Source organism: Phascolarctos cinereus, unplaced genomic scaffold, assembly GCF_003287225.1.
Source record: "Phascolarctos cinereus isolate Bilbo 61053 unplaced genomic scaffold, phaCin_HiC Scaffold_3;HRSCAF=262, whole genome shotgun sequence".
In the NCBI taxonomy this organism is placed as follows: domain Eukaryota; kingdom Metazoa; phylum Chordata; class Mammalia; order Diprotodontia; family Phascolarctidae; genus Phascolarctos; species Phascolarctos cinereus.
The window spans coordinates 222,200,846-222,220,098 of NW_027555736.1; the positions used below are offsets into that span (position 1 = coordinate 222,200,846).

A 19,253-nucleotide genomic window follows, 5' to 3' on the forward strand; every position below is an offset into this window, starting at 1 on the left:
AGAATTGAAAATTTAAGGTGAGGAGCCAGCTAGGTGGTACAGTGGATAGAGCACTGTCCCTGAACTCAGGAGGACTTGAATTCAAATGCACCCTCAGACACACAACATTTACTAGCTGTGTGACTTTGGGCAAGTCACTTAACCCCAATTGCCTCACCAAAAAAAAAAATTAAGGTAAGAAATATATCTCTTTCCCAGTCAGATCACACCAATGGACACCCCTTACTGTACCCTCAATTGACTGCCTGCCACTTACTTGAGCATCTATCTTGTTTGGATGAACACTCTTTGCTTCAAATAGCTCATAATGAAGTTGACAAAATTATCTTGCTTGACACTTTCTACTGTCATGCTTCAGAAATCAAAGAACAAAATGGTGTTAAATACAGTGATCTCATATTTTACTTTCCTCCAGAAAAATCTCTATCTATAGAAAAATATTCTACCCTCAAGAAAAAGCAACAATTCAGAAAAAAACCAAATACAGTCAGTGCTGAATGCACTAGTAAGTCTGCTGTTTTGTCCAGGTAAATTATTTCAGTATCCATAGTTCACTTTTATTTTATTTAACCATTGAGCATGATCTCCCCTTATCTTTCAAGATGAGACACACATGGCACTATGATAAATTAGAATGGTTTGTGTGTATGTGTAAGTAAAAGAGGGATAGATGGGGAAGAGAGGAAGAGAGAAACAGGGAAAAATAAAGAGAGAGAGAGAGAGAGAGAGAGAGAGAGAGAGAGAGAGAGAGAGAGAGAGAGAGAGAGAGACAGAGAGAGAGAGAGAGAGAGAGAGACAGAGAGAGAGAGAGAGAGAGACAGGGAAAGAGAGAAAGAAGAAAAGGAGAGAAATGGAGAGGAAGAGAGAGAAGGAGAAGTAGAGAGACAGAGAGAGAAAATACCCAAATATGCACGCTTCGTTTCATAATCAGTTGCCATAACTGTGCCACAGGTGTGGATAAAGATATTGATTATGACTAATGGTCCTTTCCACAGTGTCAGTAATACAATAATTAAAGGCATTTGTAGTCTCCAATGCTCTTTCCCTGAGTCAGGAAAAGAGAATGATAACAAAAGAAAGAATATGGCCAGTTCTTGCTCTAACCACAGTCAGCTGAGTGGCTTATAAACATGGAACAGGGTTCACCTAAATGTGACAGCAAACAAAGGCTCATTGATAGCTGCAATTCTTCAATTGAGGACAACATTAAAAAATATGATATTGTGAAGAAAAGTTTGACTGAAGCAATGATGTTTGGATCCATTTGTATCTCATGCTAGAAAAAGAATTCCCAATGTGGCCACCTCTCTACATGAACCCTGTGTGAAGGAGAGCAAGGGATCTGGGAGCATCTAAGTTGATTTCCCCACACAAACAGTATATTTATTTTGCTATACATAGTAAATCCCATCATAAACCACATCAAGAAACTAAGGATTCTATTATATTTACTTCGTACATGTTCAGTTTCCTTCTGTAGAAAATAAGCTCCTTAGGCTTGGGATTGACAGCCATAGAGATAATTTGCAACAGTTGAACAGGTAAAAGGAAAAAGAAAAACTTTCAACAAAAGCATGAGTGTTTTAAGTCAAGGAGACCTAAGTACCGATATATAAGTAACCATTTCTGGAAGGTGTCATTTTGAATGGTATGGTGAAGCAGTTTCTGCCACAGATGTTTTCTGACATCTAACATGCAGACATGATATTTAGGATAAATTCAATAACTTTCTTTCCCAATAGCACTATTACTTTGTACCTCAAAACAGGGAATAAAAGTTCTCAACTAAAATATTAACATCTTCAATGGGGGATAGAGCTCATTAAATACATTTTTATAGCATTCATATCCCCAGAATACTTTTTTAAAATCTCGCAAATGAATTTAGGGAAAATGACATTCTCTTTCAAAGGTCCATATATTCAAATGGTCCACCTGAGTAAATGACCTGTGTGAGGCCATAGATAAGAAATTAAAAGCTCAAGGCACCTTCTTTTCCAGTAAGAGCTGGTTTTCATCTATAGGGTGGCAGCCAGATGTTTAATAGCTGCTATTTGAAGAACCATTAAACATTTCAAGAAGTTGATCCATTTACTTACAGAGAGTAACTATATGAGATGCTGTCAAACCTCTTTTGTCACCAAAATACTGCCTCCCTCCATCCCCTTGATGCCAAATCTGAAGCCATTTTCAATTTTTTTTTTAAATCTTCTGCTTCTTGCCTTCCTTTCTAGAAAGCAAACTGCTCACACACCACCACCCACCACAATTCCTATTGACCAGAGGTGTGACTGCATGGAAGCCTCCAAAGAAAAGATACTAAGAAATTGTACAGGGCATCTTTCAGTCCAAAGTGGTAATGGGAAGAAGAACCTTCTCTACCTTGCAGGTCAGCTTTGGTCAACGCAACTTTGTTAGCAAAAAAAAAAAAACAGAAAAAAAGCGAAAACAATAACCAGAGGTTAGTAAGAGGCAGATTAAACCAGGGTAACATTACAGAAAAGAAAAGCAATCTGCATAACAAACATAGCCAGGTCATACAATTAATAAGCACATGGGTGGTACACAAATGGAGCAAGACAACTTGGACCAATGAGCTCAAAGACAAAAAGACAGATCAGGGGGTTAGGCAAGAGCCAAGATGGCGTCCAAGTCAGCCAAGCGAGAGCAGTGCAAAACCAAACACAGCAAAACACAAGCAATGGGCAACAATCTCACATTCACAAGGTCAACTCCAAAATAGAAAATCAAGAGCAAATGGTTTTCAAGGAATCTAGCTAAGCAAAGGGAAATAAAAAAGAAGAATTTCATGGCAGGGCAGGGTGAGAGATGTGTAGGGGACTCAAAATGTACAAAAATCCTGAACATTGAAAAGTTAAACATGAAGCATCCATTTAAGGTGTTCCTTGGCCCCTTCCACAAGTGATACCAAAGAAGGTTGTACTCAGAGCACAAGCTTATTCAACCATTGACACAAAGTGATTTGGGGACACTAAATACATCTGGGTTTTTTCTTCAGGGTGGTTTTAAACACGAATAAGCTTGCTGCTACAAAACTTCAAACCTATAGCCACAAACCATAGCCACTTTATTTTATCTCACTGAGGCTTGGGAATTACCATGTCAACTTCCCCTAACCCCACCCTCAAACCTACCAGCACTACCAATGCTTATATATTATTATGTGAAGATTTTCTACCTGCTACTGTGGGAAAACATTTGTGGTTCGCTCAGTTGTTCTTGGTCTTTCTAGAAGAACTGCAAGGGAGTCTATAATCCCTCAGGAGAATAGTCATTAGAGACATAAGATAAAAATCCAACCTCAGTGATTAAGGTGGGGGTATTGGCAGGAGAAGACATGTGATTGATGCCATGTGTCCACTTCAGTTAAAGACTGCCATATACCAAAGGAAGCTTTATTTATTTTTTACAAGACATCAAGACATCAACATTTAGTTCTCTTATTTTCTTTAGTGAATCAGAGAGAGTGGGGGAAAAACAACTCTTTTTATTATTAATAGAAAAGTCAACAATTCCATTAAGATTATAGGATCATAAATCAGGTTCCCAAGAGCCAGAGGCCATCTAGGTCCAACAACCTCATTCTACAAATGAGGAAACTGAGGCCCTGAGAGGGTGACTTGTCTAGTGTCACAGAAGTGACAGGAGGCATTACCAATGGCTGTGATAAGAATATTTAACCTATCTTAGTCCATTTGCTCCGTAGGTATGAGAGTAAAATACATTCACTTTAGACTGATTATTATGAGGAGATATAAGGTTTATCTAGAAGCAAGAAAATCTTCTCTCCATTCCTTCTCTTGTTCTATAAATGGGCATTATTAAAATAAATGTGAATCATTTCCTATGGTTCCCATCAAATTAACATCTAAAAACCTTTATGAAGTTATTTTGCAAGTTACATAATTTGAGAAACCCAAGATGACAATAATCCCTCTTTTTCGATTCTCATGTTTGTGTGTGTGTGTGTGTGTGTGTGTGTGTGTGTGTGTGAGCGCATGTGTGCACACACATGCATTGTAAGGGTCAAAGGGTGGCTTTCCTTCCTCCTTATACTCTTAATAGTTCTATTTTACAAATTCATGGAAACACCTGGGAACTCTTACTGGGACCTTTCAAAATGGTATGTAGTTCCAAAAACATCAATTTATGGCTTAATTCACTTTTCAGGCACTCATTCCTGGCCACTTGAACTAATTACTCTAGTCATTTATGTATAATAAACAAGGACCTTCTTCCCTTAGAGCTCATCTTCCACTTCAACCCACCTAGTGAGGAGGTTATAATGCTTAACATGTAGCCATCATAATTATCTCCATGGCAATAGAGTGCAATGTTATTAGACCCACAGGACTTGTCATGGAGTTGATCCATCAAGTCATCATACATGGCTTTGAGTAATCACCCATACTCAAAAGGAAGGTCAGAACCCACCGTAATTAATTTCATGAATCACACCAAACTTCACGCCAAATTATATGGTAGGATTCAGGAAGAGTCCTTCCCAGTAATATAGATAATTTCATTCTTCTCAGAGTTCTTAATTATGTTGTATATTTAAAAAAATACTCTACATGGTACCCAATTACCTTTAAGATAACAACTTTAAAAAATTACCTACATAAAAGTTTTTGTTTAGAATTTGCATACAATTTAAAAACATTCTTTCAAATAGGAAATTAAGGTTTTATTCCTTTGTATGCAGCCTACGTGTTTTAATATTCTAATTAGCTTTAAAACTATTCAATCCGCATGGCTCCTAATCAGAAATCAGTGATGATGATTTGTATTTTATAGTGACATGCACCTTAAGAATTATTTTAAACTTATTAGCTTCTTTGATTTAATTATCTGTTTTACAACACTGTCATTGTAACTACTCATCATTGGAAATCCAATCTCATTTATATGAATCACCACTTTAGGTCAGGCACTGAACTCTAAATGATGGCTCTCTCTGGGTTATAGGCAGAGCTCACAATGAAGTTATTCTATTTGAATTGAAAAAGGTGTAAAAGGAGGCACAAAGAAGAACATCTGTTAGAATAAAAGCTGAAATTTAAAGGACAGCGGAATATCAAGCAATACCCCAAAAGTACTTAAGTTATAATCCTCTCCACCTTGTCCACACCATCTCTCTGTCATATGTAGTTAAAAGAATTTATCCACACAATATAGAAAAAGGAAAAAAAAACAGAATGGGATGAAAGGATGCTCTGACTTTTTATTTGAAGAATAGAGGAAACTGACTCATAAGAGATAGGAAATGGCTTTATTGCTAGCACAAATAAGGCAACATGAGGCTGAACCATTCTAAATGAAAAAATTCTGAGATCTTGATAACTGATGGAGACTCACTCACTTTGTCTTGCAGCCTAGGTGAAAAATCTCCTTTTGCTATCAGAGATCCAGAGTGTAATGAAATCTGTTAGAACAGTGTTTCTAAAACTGTCCTGAGGAAACCCAGGGAATCTATGAAATATTCCAAGGGATCCCAAAAGAAAAAAAAATGGTTGTAGTAGAATATAAGCAAATACAGACACTCCTTTTCAGTATCTATTAGTTTTGTTAAATGTCTGCAATGCACAATGCACAATGCAGAAAAAACACCAGAGACTGACCAGCATTAATCATATGGCCAAAAACGGTGTCTTATTGGTCTAGAATTAGTCACTGATCATTTCTAGTAACGTGTGACATGAAATCATTGGGTTATCTGTCTGGAAAGAGTGTGGGTCCTCCTGAAGTTTGTTCCCAAAGGCTTAAGAACCAGTTATCACTCTAAGAATTAAGTGTTCAATACTGCCCTCTGCTGGTGAAAATCAGACTGTTACTGACAATTGGACATCCCTCAGAAAGGCTTACAAGATGGATCACTTTTGAGAAACAGAAGCAAAAGTTCTTTCCATGCTGTCCGCATAGGTGTACTTAAAGCTTCCTCACAATGTGACTATAGCTGATAAGTAACTGGCTTGTAGCATTTTGATTGCCCCCCCCTTCCTGATTTGTACTGAATAATTCATTGTCATTATAAAGTTTCTGTCCTTCTTTAAGTCATTCTGGAATTGAAGGTAGAAGTAAATAGGTACTGTGATGGTGATGCCAGGCAAGTATGCAGTGCTATAGAAGACATCTGCTCATTGCACCTCTACAAGATTTTTGGCATGTCATAGATAAACCTAACCATCGGCATGAATATGTTGATGACAATGAGACCTGAAAGGTTGAAAAAAAGTAAAAGAGAAAATGAGGTGCAGGGGTTGGGGGGAAGGGACAGAAGAAGGATGCATTGGCAAAGGCAGCAGGTAGGCTGATGCTTGGGACCAGAGTGCAACTAAAAGAGAGAGTACCTTCACATCCACGCTCGATCTGGCCACTCCTATGAAGAGCATCATTGATCAGATCTGGTAGGCGCCCATTCAAGTCCACAGATGCTAGGCAACCTTGGAAGCCATCCCGTGAGGCCACAAGCTTTGGGAGATTGCTATACATGCCTTGGGCAAGGCCAGCCATGTAGAGGTCACCTGAAAAAAAATGGGTGGGGAGGAGATGAGGGACATGAGTCCAGGGGTCTAATCTTTGAACTTTGAATTAATTATAGGAGATTTAATATAGCTAGGGTGAAAATGCTTCAAGTAAATATATACATTAGCCTGTTAAAATCCCTAAATTCTGAATCATAGAATTTCTTTTATTGAAAAGTAACCACTTCAACACTCTACATTGATAGATGCTGAAAGATTTACAGAACATATATATTCACATAGCTACAAATATGCAAGCAACTTTTGAGGTAAGGCCGAATAGAAAAAAGAAAGAATTAAACTTTGGAATGATAATTCAACATAGTTGCATCACTCTCAACTTATCTCAATTCTACATAGCTTTCCTTTGAAAATGAATAAAATTTAAAAAAAAAAACAAGCTAGGAAGGCTAAGCTTTCTTAAAGAATTTACCCTTCAGATCCAGATTTTTGGCACCATTGATAACCTGAGTGACCACCTTCGTGTCCACCTTCAGGCTGTGAGTATTACTGTTGTCCCGGGTGATGACAACATTATGCCATTGGTTATCATTCAGTGGTCGGTCGCTATTGCCCTTGATGACATTGGGACCATTTCCAAGGTCAAACACATAGTGTATATAGCTGTGAAGAGCAAAAAAAAATCACTTGATGAAATGCTGGTGGTCAAAATAGTCTTGTATATATAAATATATTCACATAAATATGCATATGCTTATTATAATAAAAATGACAAAAATAATAATTGCATATGAAATAGATTATACATATATACAATCACATCCATAGCCACAGGTTATTTCTTAATTTTCTACAATGGGATCACTAATACACTATGTAAGGTACCAAGTAATATTTCCCATCCCCAGAAGAAGGTCTTTCAATATATTGTTCTGCAAATCAATGACTTGATCTTATGTGATTCATATTAACACAGTACTCGTTTTCAGTCTTTCACTTCTAAAATATTTGACAGTCACCAGCAATACCATAGTTCAAGGCATTAAGGTATAAAGGCTTTACAGTGAATAAAATGCTAGACTTGAAGTAAGGAAGATCTGAGCTCAAATCTTGCCCTAAACACTTACTAGCTGAGAGTACCTAGGCAAGTCACTTAAATCTTTGTCTATTGCATTTTCCTTATCTGTCAAATGGGGATAAAAATAGTACCTAGCCCTATGGGTGTTTGTAAGAATTAAACAGCATAAATACACTGCTTTGCAAACCTTAAAGGGTGATATAAATGCTAGGTTTTTTTTATTATTATTATTTTATAAGTGTAAGAATAAAAACACATATGTTTTTCATAATCTGCCATATCAAAGAATTCATCACTAAGCAGCCAGCCTGTTGATGATGGATCTCTCTTTATTAGTCAAGCTGGTGCTTAGAAAGTAGTCCTATTGCCAGGACCTTACTTGAAGTCTTACCAGCGTGAAAGAAATGAATAGGGTTTCTGCTCTACTGTTGTAGTCCTCGAGACCATAGACTCACCTCCCCATTATGCTGGACATCAAAGTTGGATTTTATGGGGGCATTGACTTGGGATTTCAAATTCTTGCTTTGCACTGCTTACAAGTTCCCTTGTCCATATTCTCAATTATTCTTTTTTAGTTTTTTTTTTCCTCAGTGATTCTTAATAACTACCAAGGCAGGTAGTCCCCAGCTTACTGATGGTTATATTCCAGAAGTGCATTGGTAGGAACTGAGAATGCATTCTATCCACAGAAACAATATTTAATATATATATGAGAGGCTCCCAAGGTAACTGTATAAGGTACTAAGCAATATTCCCTGTCCCTACAATATACTTAACATAGCAAAAGTATCATGGAACCCAACCACCATGTCCAACTATATTTCTGTGGCCAAGGTATTCTGGGTCCCAGCGTGAGATACCCCTACTACAAGGTGGAATGGGTGATTCCCTCTTCCCTACTCTATTAATGTAATGAGCAGGTGAAATGGAATCCCACTCTCCCAACTCCAAATCATTAATGGTGGCTTTGTGGCCTCAAATGGGATTTCAGCAGAACAGGATTAGGAGTAGAGAAGTTGGGGGAAAAAGACCCCAAGTTCTTGGGCAAGGAGCACTAGGGACAAGACCTATACAACTCTAAATACCCCTAGAACATTTCTCAGCACTTGATTTACTCCATGGTGACCCTCCTTATTTTTCTGCCCAAGGATTGGCCCGCCTGTTTCACCAGCCACTGCCAAATGTTAAGAGGTTTTTGTCTATGTCTGAGACAATTATTCAGGAGTGATTGTTCATATGTTAAAAAAAACAATTAAGTTGAGACAGATTTGATTTCACTTCTTGCCTCATTTATCTGTGCATTCAACATACTTGAATGGAGGAATGCAAAAGTACACTTTTTAATGTGGTTTCTAGGGAAGTTTTGAGTGATAAAATGAAGTATTGCCTGTATTAAGTCAATGGTAAACTTGGGAAATATACATATGGATTTCCTCCCTTTTCCATGCCTAAATGATACCCTAATCACAGATAGAACGGAAGTGCCACGAAGGCAAATAACGTTTTATTTTTTCCTTTGTATCCCCAGTTTGTAGCAGTGTCTGGCCCACAGTTGGCATTTAATAAATTGACTGACTGATAAAAAAAAGAGCGTGATGAAATTAATTAGCAAAGTAGATATTTTTAATACCCATTTTGGTTCAATGCTTTCTACCTCAAGTACGAAACACATGCTGGCCAACCACTTACCCTTTGACTAGTTCAACTGCAATAAAGTCATTGCCGTCCCCACTGTTGAAGAGGATGAAGCCGTCAGCGGAGGTGGTCTTAAACTGGAAGAAGAGGTGCATGGAGGTGTAGGCCTGGAGAGTGGCCAGGCTCAGGTAGCTGCTCTTGGTCTTGAAGGTGACAGGGTCAGCGATGATGTTTCTCAAGCCGAAACGGGCCTTTAGCTCACAGTAGTCAATGTCACCATTCTTGCACAAGTCAATGTAGAGTAGTCCATTAAACATGAGGCTCTGCAGGTGGCCGATGAAGCTTGAGGGGATAACTGAGATGTAGCGCTTCTCTGTCATGATGCCCGTTTCAATGTTGTGGAATTCCAGGCGTGTATGATCACCCACCATCGTCCCTGAATGAGTGATGATGGGGTATGAAAAAAGAAGAAAGCTGTAACCCTTCAGCATGGGGACAAATCAAGATTTACCAGGTTCAACTTGTTTCTATACATAACATGAGGAGAAGTAGTCAATTTACCTGAAGAAGATAAAACACCAGATGAACTAACCAACACCATAACTCACTGAGGAAGTGATCGGGGCAACCAGGTGACACAGTGCATAGAGCAACAGACCTGGAGTCAGGAAGACTCATCTCCCTGAGTTCTAATATGCCCTTAGACACTTCTTAGTTGTGTGACCTTGCATAAGTCACTTCACCCTGTTTGCCTCAGTTTCTTCATAGGGAAAATGAGTTGGAGAAGGAAATGGCAAAACATTCCATTATCTTTGCCAAGAAGACCCCAAATGTGGTCATAAAGAGTAAGATACAACTGAAAAAAAAAACAAAGAACAACAATGAAAAGTAGTGATCTCATTTCTAGGGATCTCACTTCCTAGTCCTCTCATTCTTGAAATATGTTGAAAAGCAGATATTTCAAATATAAGGTCAGGGCTAACTTGAATATCCAATGATTATTTATGTGTCCTACCTCTGTAAAACAATGCTAGGTTTTTCTAGTATAAATTATATAAAAAGCAGTCTTTGGTCATCTCCAACTCAGCAAAGTTTCAAGGATACTTCATACCTTTAGTATTTTATACTCTTTTTTTTTTTTTTTAGGCAATTGGGGTTATGCGACTTGCCCAGGGTCACACAGCTAGTAAGTGTCAGGTGTTCGGTCTGAGGCTGGATTTGAACTCAGGTCCTCCTCACTTCAGGGCCGGTGCTCTATCCACTGTTCCACCCAGCTGCCCCTCTTCTATACTCTTTAATCTTTACAAGGAGGAATAAATTGTATTTGGAAACAGAAATCTGATGCAGGCACTATGGGGTTCTTTCTCTATGGCAGAATGTACATAGTAACACGTACGATTGTAACAACAAAATCAAGGTAGAATATTTGAGAGTGAGACCTAGCTCTCACACATTTTTAATAAGTAATTCTCTAATGTAATATGCCATTTTTAATAGAATGGAAACCAATGCTAGAAATTCACCAAAATAATTTTCACAGAACTTGGCATTTACTTAAACTTTGTTTTTCCTTTTGGCACCTGAATTCTGATCATTACTCATAAGTATTTTGTAAATTTCAAAGCGATACATATGTGTGATTTATTATCATAGAGCAAAAAAACAAAACAAACAAAAAAAACCTAAAATCTAGTTCATATTTTTCAAGTTTTTGAGTGGTTGTTTGGATGTATAATGGTAAATAATATTGATAACTTAAAGGGTGTATTCCATAGAGTAATAAAGTAATGATGTTGAACTTCCTTAAATATATGAAACAATTAAAAAACTGCACACACCTTCTAAGAATGGATTTTAAGGATAAAGCAAGCAAATATAATTCTTGATATTCAAATGTTTTTGTTTGAGAATTGCAATAGAATAGTGGAAAGATCACTGATTTCAGTCTAATGCTTTGGGTTTAAATTGTTTGACCTCCAACACTAACTGTGTGATTTTATTTAACTTCTCCTAGCCTAAGCCACAAAGTGGGAATAATAATATTTATGCATCCTGCTTCATGGGTTTACCAGGTGAAGCGAATACTTTGTAAATATCAAAGCACTATAAGATTGCCAATGATGATGGTGGTGGTGGTGGTGATAATGATAATGTTGATAATGATGACAGGCATCAGGAGGTAAAAAGAGAAAGATCTAGTCTTGGAGCCCAGAAGACCCATATTGAAATCTGACCTTTGACACATACTCTGAATGTGATGCTGGCCAAAACATTTAACTTCTCTGCGCTCTAAATATTCTCTAAGGCTGTAAGTTGCTGGGGAATTGCATTGGAATATAGTTTGCTTATCTGGGAATTCATTATACCAATGAAATGACAGGTCTAGTTCCTCCTCTATTATTATTATACTTTAGGTATAATCTAGAGTCTTTGTAAAATGTTTCTAGACCCTTTTTAGGAATTAGATCATTTGGTGATCAGAGAAGAATGGGTGAAGAGAAAAAGGACAAGGAATCAAGTTGAAAAATCAGAAAGAATTGTGAAAAAGAGGTTATGGAGAGTATGGGGACTGTAAAGTAGTCTGAAGATTGAAATTTGAGAGGACTCAAGAATAAAGAGAAAGACTTGAGAGAAAAGTCTTGAGCTTAAAAAAAGAAATTGAGTTGAAGGACAAGAAAGGAGACGGCAAAGCAAGTGAAAAGAATTTAGGTGCACCTGTCAAATTACTAATGAGCTTAACAGAAATGAAAACTCCAGAGTTGAAGATCCATATAAGCATTAGATGTGATAATTACAACAGATGAGAGAGAGAGAAGGCATAACTACTCAAAGCTTATTTTGTTTCTGCTTCTCTGTTAAGGAAAATTATTATTTCAATCAGAAAGGAATGAATAAAAATGGCAGATGGTGACTTGAAACCCACAATAAGTGGGACGACAGTAAAAGAATATCAAGCTGCTCCTGATAAGTTGGAGTGACTAAACCCAGATGAAGTACATGCCTGGAAAGTGAAAGACAGCAGATGTGATTGTGAATCCACCATTCATGATCTCTGGAAGAGTTTAGATAATGAGTTGGTTGCTGCAAGTTCGATGTAATGTAATTGTTCCTGTTTTCTGAAAAAGGAAATAAGTAGAATCTATAAATCATAGGCTGGTGAGTATGACTTTGATTTCTGGGGAATTCTAGAATGTTTTATTAAAGGAATTGTTAGCAAACATTTAGAAAAGGAATCAGTGATCACAAAGATGCCTGGACATGCCTGGCTAACCTCATTTCCTTGTATGACCAATTTATTGGAAGATTAGGGGAATGCCATAGAGAAAGTTTATAGAGACTTTAATGCAACATTTAAGAGTTTCTCATGTTCTTGTAGACAAGACAGAGAGATGTGGGTTAGATTATGTAGTAGTATAGTATGACAAACTCAGAATTATCCAAATGACTGGGACACAAAAAGCAATAATTAATGGGGTGATATCAACTCTGAAAGAGATCTCTAGCAAAGTGCCCCAGGAATCTGTGCTTGACCTTGGACTTCTTAAAAATTTAATCAGTGACTTGGAGGAAGACATAAAATGAGTATTACATTTGCAAAGAGCATTACAGAGTCAAAATTTGAAAGAATGTTGACACATTAACACTTTGGGCAGAATCTGAAAATAAGTTTAGCAGGGATAAATGTAAAGTCTTACGTATGAGTTAAAAATCAACTTCAGATATTCAAGATAGGGGAGGAACGCCAAGAGAATAATGTGTCTGATAAGATCAAGTGGTAGAAGGTTAGCTGCCTGTAAATTCAATATAAGTCTACAGCATCATATGAAAGTCAAAAAGCCTAATATAACTTTAGGTTCTGTTAAGAAAGGAATCTCCAGGCCCAAGAAAGTGACAATGCCTTTGTGCTCAGCCCTTGTATATCACTATTTTGCTATATCTGGAATATTGTGTTCATTCCTATGTGGGACTCATTTTAGGAACAGCATTGATGAAGTGGAGAGTGTCCAGATGAGGTTGACCAAGATGGAGAAAGACCTCAAGATCATGTCATATGAGGAGTAGTTGATGGAACTGGGGATATTTAATCTGAATAAGAGGAGACAAAATGGTTATCTTAAAGCATACAAAGGTTCCCAATTTGGAGGAGGGTTTAGACTTTGATATTTTGCTTGGCAGCAGAGGAGAGAACTGGGAGAAAAATTGGGGATTTGGAATTGAAACTCTTCAGATGGGAGCACGTTGCAATCCATAATAGCTGAATGACCCTACCCAAAAGATGCTTGTGTAATAGATTAATGCCATCCTGGAGACAGATTGTCTCTGATGGAGGTACCCAGAGCTCTGTCCTAAGCCATGTTCTACTCAAAATCATCATCAGGGACTTAGATAAAGACACAAATGGTATCCTTTCAAATTTTCAGATAATATTGAACAAGAAGATACAGCAAATAAGAGGACAGCATTCGGAGTTAAAAATTCTCTAAATCCAGGAATAGTGAGTTGAAATTAAAATTATATTTAATCAATCCAAATGTAATTGCATAGGCATGCACTGGGGTGCAAAAATAAACTGCACAGGTATGGAATGCTGGGGATGGGGCAGGGACAGAGGAGATGGGGCTGGAAAGCAATTAACACGCCAGAATCTTCAGGGTTCTAGTGAACTACAAGCTCACTGTGAGTCAACAATAATGTGATGTGACAGCCAAAAGAGCTAATGTAATCTCTCTTTGTGTTACTGGAAATATATGGTCCAAAATTAGGGATGTTACAGTAAGAGTACATTTAAATGATTCTGTTTAGTGCTGAGTACCATATTTATTAAGGATTATGACAAACTGGAAGATGTCCAGAGAAGAGAAAAAGAGCTGGGAGGTAGAACTCACGCTGCTGAATAAACTAGGGTTATTTAGCTTGGAGAATAGAAAATGTATAAGGGACATGAAAGTGCTCAAACATTTAAAGGGTCTTTATATGAAACAGGAAATAAACTCATTCTATTTATACCAGGGGTAAAAACTAGGACCCATGGCAAAGAGTTATAACTAATGATAATAATAATTAATAATAATAATACTTAGCATTTATTTAACGAGTAAGGTTTACAAGATGTTTTACAAATATTACCTCCTTTGATTTTCACAAGAACTCTGGGAGGTACGTGCTACTATTACCTCCTTTCTACAGATGAGGAAACTGTGGCAGAGACTTGTCCAAAGTCACATTCCCAGTAAGCGTCTGGGACCAGGTTTCAACTTGGGCTTCCCTGACTCCAGATTTCGTTCTCTATCAACCGAGCCACCTCGCTTCATGATAACATGAGGTAAAAACTTTCTAACAAATACAGCTCTATCCAAGTGGAATGGACTGTCTTCAGAGCTTATGAGCCCCTGTCACTCAAAGTCTTTAGGTAGAAGTTGAATGCCAGCTTGTTGGGGACATTGTAGAAAGCATTAATGATTTATGTAGTGTTTGGACAATATGAACTCTGAGGTCCCCTCCAACTCTAAGCTTGGACGACGCTCTGATCTATAAGACATTGGAAGTCTTAAAGGCTGGGGACTGGGGAAAGGTAGTTCTATAAAGAAAAACCTTTCAGAAGATTTGCAGGTTTGAAATAGAAGGAAACACAGATCTCACACACGAGTCATGGTTAACAATATGTCAGCTTACTAATATTCGACAAGGTTTAGCCCACTGCCCTTTGGGCTGCCGTATTTGTGATTTTAAATCTTCTGAGATTATAGTGTTTCATGATTTACAACCATACAACATCACTGGGAAAATTCTGGGGTTAAAGAGATAGAAAAAAGAGAAACCAGAAAACACAGAGGTACGGAGAGGAGCTATAGTCATAGCTAAAGTATTTAAATACAGAATAAATGAATTTTAAATATATTTTGTGTCTACCACGTGCCAAGCACTGGACTATGTGGTGGGGATACAAATCTAAACACAAAAGTGAGCCAGTCCCTATCTTCAAAGGATTGCTCTTTAATAGCAAAACTCAGTGGTAGGAAGAAAGTTCCAATGTCCTGATGGTGAGTAGTTAACATTGAAGATTCTCTTTAAGAAACCAGTGATATCCTCAGTTTGGTTACCAGTCTAAGGGTTATAGGCAGATGAATGGTGCTTATTAGTATTATCATTATTATATGTAATTAGATATTGATATTATTATAATTAAAAATAATAAGTCTATTTAGAAGGGGATAGCATTTTCTTAAAATGAGAGAGAGTGATTTGCTCAAAGATTTTTGGTTTGAGAGTCCACGTACGTGAAAAATATCACTTGAGAAAATCTTTGCTATCTCGGTGTCCAGAGAGACTACTGGGGATCCTGACATATAAACACACAAACACATACACACACATGCTACTTCCATTAGAATGTCTACATATTATTAAAATGATGGTATTGCAGTCTTTATATTAAAGTCCATCAAACATGTCACATAGGGCTGAAGGCAACTGTGTGGTTTCAAGAGTTATGCTTAGTTTGGGTACTATCTCACATGTGACTTCATAGTGGAGCCATGTCCAACTAAGGCAGGGGTTCTTAATCTTTTTTGTGTGTCATGGTATGTCGGAGGCAGATGTTGACACAGTGGATAATGAACTAGGTCTGAAAGTCCTAGAGTCAGGAAGACCTGAGTCCAAATGTGGCCTCAGACACTTACTAGTTGTATGACCCTAGACAAGCAACAACCTTTGTCTATCTTTTTGCTCAATTGTAAAACAGGGAAGATGGTAATAGCACATAACTCACAGGATCAAATAATACAGTACCTGACACATAATAGATACTATATAAATACTTGTTATCCCTTCTCTCTATCCTCATGACTCCTTTTGGCAATCTGATGAAGCCTATAGCCTCCTCAAAACGATGCTTTTAAAAGATTGCATGCACAAAATAAAAAATAGTATAACAAAAGAAATAAATTATATTGAAATAAAGATGTAATTTTAAACCATCCAAATTTACAGAATCCCTAAATCCTATCCATAGACCCTTTGGGTGTCTGTGGACTTCAGGTTAAGAATCTCTGATTCAAAGTGTGCTGAATGTAAGGCCTTAAAAAATCAGATGCCGTGATTTGCCAGTGTTAGGAAAAGATGGAAGATTTAGGCTTAGGAAAATGCAAGAAGAAGACCTTTATTCTGAGATAGAGAATCTTTTGGATTTTTATCTGGCAGTACAGAATTCGGGCCTGCAATTATGGGTTTTGCTCTATGTGAACATGGGAAAATCACTTCAACTTCCTGAACCTTGGTTTCTTCATCTGAAAATGTGAATAATTCTTGTACTACCTGTCTTGTAGCATTATTATCGGTTTTTTGTAGACAATAAGCACTATAATTAAGAATCTTATGATTGAAGAAAGAATGTAAGGTAGTCCAAAGTAGTGGATAGAATACTGGGTTTGGAGCCAGAAAAATCTGAGTTCACTTCACACTTGCCACATTTTAGCTGAGTAACTTAAGCAAGTCACTTCACCTATTGGTGACACAAACTTTTCAAGAGTATAAACTATATTGATAGAAGGAATTTCCTCACTAGGAATACCCTGCACTAATAAAATCATATGCTCACACTTCCCTCAATCTCAGAGACAGAGATAATATGTATGTATATATATATACATATATACACATATATATATACATATGATATATATACATATTATATATATATGTATATATATACACATACAGAAAGAGAGAGAGAGAGAGAGAGAGAGAGAGAGAGAGATCTTACTCTAGATATGCACATGTCTACCTCTACATATCTATATACTGTTTTTCCCTATGTTCTTTTTTTCATAACATCCTGGCAATTCATTATATCTCTTTAAGGCCTAACATCAAGGCATTTACTTTCTACAAAAAATGTCAGTACATCTCAACTGCAGACTTAATGACAAAGAGTTTGTTTTCATAGATCCCCGAGTATTGTTGAGCTGGATCAAGATGTTTAGAGAACAAAGGGAAAGGAAAATCTGGAAGGTTTATCCATACTAGATTTGATGAGTTATAATACATGATGAATAAGTGTTATGGTTCTGGGCATCCAGTGATGGGAACAGATGTGAAATAGGTATATCATTTTCTTGAACATCTCCTTAGTTTCCAATGATCAGAGAAAAGGTAATACTTGAATAATTCCATCAAGTTAAAGCTTAAGGAGGTGAACTGTTGGTAGTAGCACACAGAAACCAAGAAATATTGAAGGTCTTTGGAGCTAGCTGCAATTCTTCCCAGAACATCCACGAACCTATGTGGTTATCTTCAAATTCTCACAGGTAGATGAATTCTCTAGAAATTCAGCCTCATACTGGATTGGAATAAATACTTTTTCCAGTTTGGGTGTAGTCTGGCAAATAGGTGATATTACCATTTAAACTAGATGGCTGTATTGAGGAATTGTTAAAGTATTCATGAAGCAAGCAAATAAGAGTCATCAGTCAAAGATGTCAAAAGGAAGGGAAACCCAATGTCAAATTAGTCTTGGGAATTCTCAAAGGCTCAGTATTTCTGCCCTATAAATTCAAAGACAAAAACAAGAGTCTCTGCTCTCAGGAAGCTTATATTCTATTGAAGGAAACAACACAAACAAATATATAAGTAAATATAATAAAATACAAGTAAATATATAAATAAATATATAACATTCTGCCAAAGTTAGCACAAAATAATTTGGCAGGAGGCAACCCTAGCAACTGGGGAAATCAGGGAAGTACTTATGTAGGAGGTTAGATGGTCAGGAAAATGGTGTTACCGTAGAGTCATTGGGGGAAGGTGGCATGGATTTTGTCAATCAATACATCTAGAAGGTCCCTATTTTTGCAAAGGAGTTCAGAATTGCCTCTTTTGCCTTCTAGGCCTCATTGACCCCATGGGGTGGGGTCAATAGGCAGTGTCAATGACATTAGTGGGAATGAAAAACTAACTCCCATTAATTCCAGGTTAGAATTAGATCATGCCTCTTCCATCATCAGATCCTAAAGCACCACCAGGCAAAGCATCCATTGGGAGATGGATGTGGCTAGAAGGGACTGGAGCTGATATTAAGAAAGGACAATGAAGAGTTAATTGCACATCCACCTTTGCCTGAAAAGTATAGAGATTTGTTTTCAGATTTATCTGTTTCTTTAAATTGCTCATATATTCTCACCACAGGAGCTGCAGAACAGAGGATGGCTATACTACAATTATGATACCATAGCAAAGGAAACAGCAAAGGTAGAAAGTCATTCTACAAGTATGATAACAATTTGGCCAGTCACTGTTTCCAGTCCCTCTCTGGTGTCAGTTACTGAAAATAAGCCTATACAAGACAGAATCAGAGGCCTAACTGATGATGCTGGTGATTTGGCACTGGCCAGTCTTGCTTGGTTTCAGAAAAGCATTGAGATGGGGGCACAGATGCATCAAAAGTAGTACTTGGTTATTCTTACTAATCAATCAATGCAATGTCCTCAGGTTTCCTTCCACATGATTCAGTAGGTGTGTCATATATTTTCTAATCTAGACGAGTAGAAATACCCTATTTCAGATTCATTTATCCTATCAGTCCGTGGGTACTGGGAACAAGTCAAGGGTAGGATCCAGCCTTCTTGGGTCCCAGCAGAAACAGTCCTGTGGTAACATTTTTCTTCCATAGCTGCTGACATGGCACAGGCATGAGCAATGTCAATCTGAAATCTTTCCCTTTCTTTGCTATTAAGGGTAGTAATAAACAAGGGAGGCAGTGCTTGACCAATATCAAGTGGGGAAATTATTATTTTTTTTCTTTTTTGGCTCCCATAAGCACTGCCAATCCTAATGCACTCTGCTAAGCAATAGTTTGTCCTATCGTTCTTTGCAAATTTCTGGGAACTAACTGGACATCCCTTGAAATCAGGGACCTTCTATTGCTAGTAGAGATTAGTAAAGAAGGTAATAAGCCATTTCTTAATAACCTGGGAAAACTATGTGTTGGTGTGGAATGGAGGGGAGAGGGTGTGAATAGAGGAGGGAGGCAAATTTAA

General features: G+C 37.4%; 1 protein-coding gene across 5 annotated transcripts in view; it reads right to left on the reverse strand.

The window, feature by feature from the left end:
- NRXN3 (neurexin 3) overlaps positions 1 to 19,253 on the reverse strand; it is a 2,091,311-nt gene that overhangs the window by 1,066,686 nt on the left and 1,005,372 nt on the right. For all 5 annotated transcript variants that reach the window (XR_013485433.1, XM_078151451.1, XM_078151449.1 and 2 more), the window contains exons 12-14: positions 9,274 to 9,655; positions 6,979 to 7,169; positions 6,372 to 6,545 (exon numbers count right to left, since the gene is read on the reverse strand). Coding sequence is in view for 4 of the 5 variants with exons in the window: in XM_078151451.1 (XP_078007577.1) it covers positions 6,372 to 6,545; positions 6,979 to 7,169; positions 9,274 to 9,655 (747 nt within the window). In the remaining variant the exon portion in view is untranslated. The remainder of the gene's footprint in view (positions 1 to 6,371; positions 6,546 to 6,978; positions 7,170 to 9,273; positions 9,656 to 19,253) is intronic.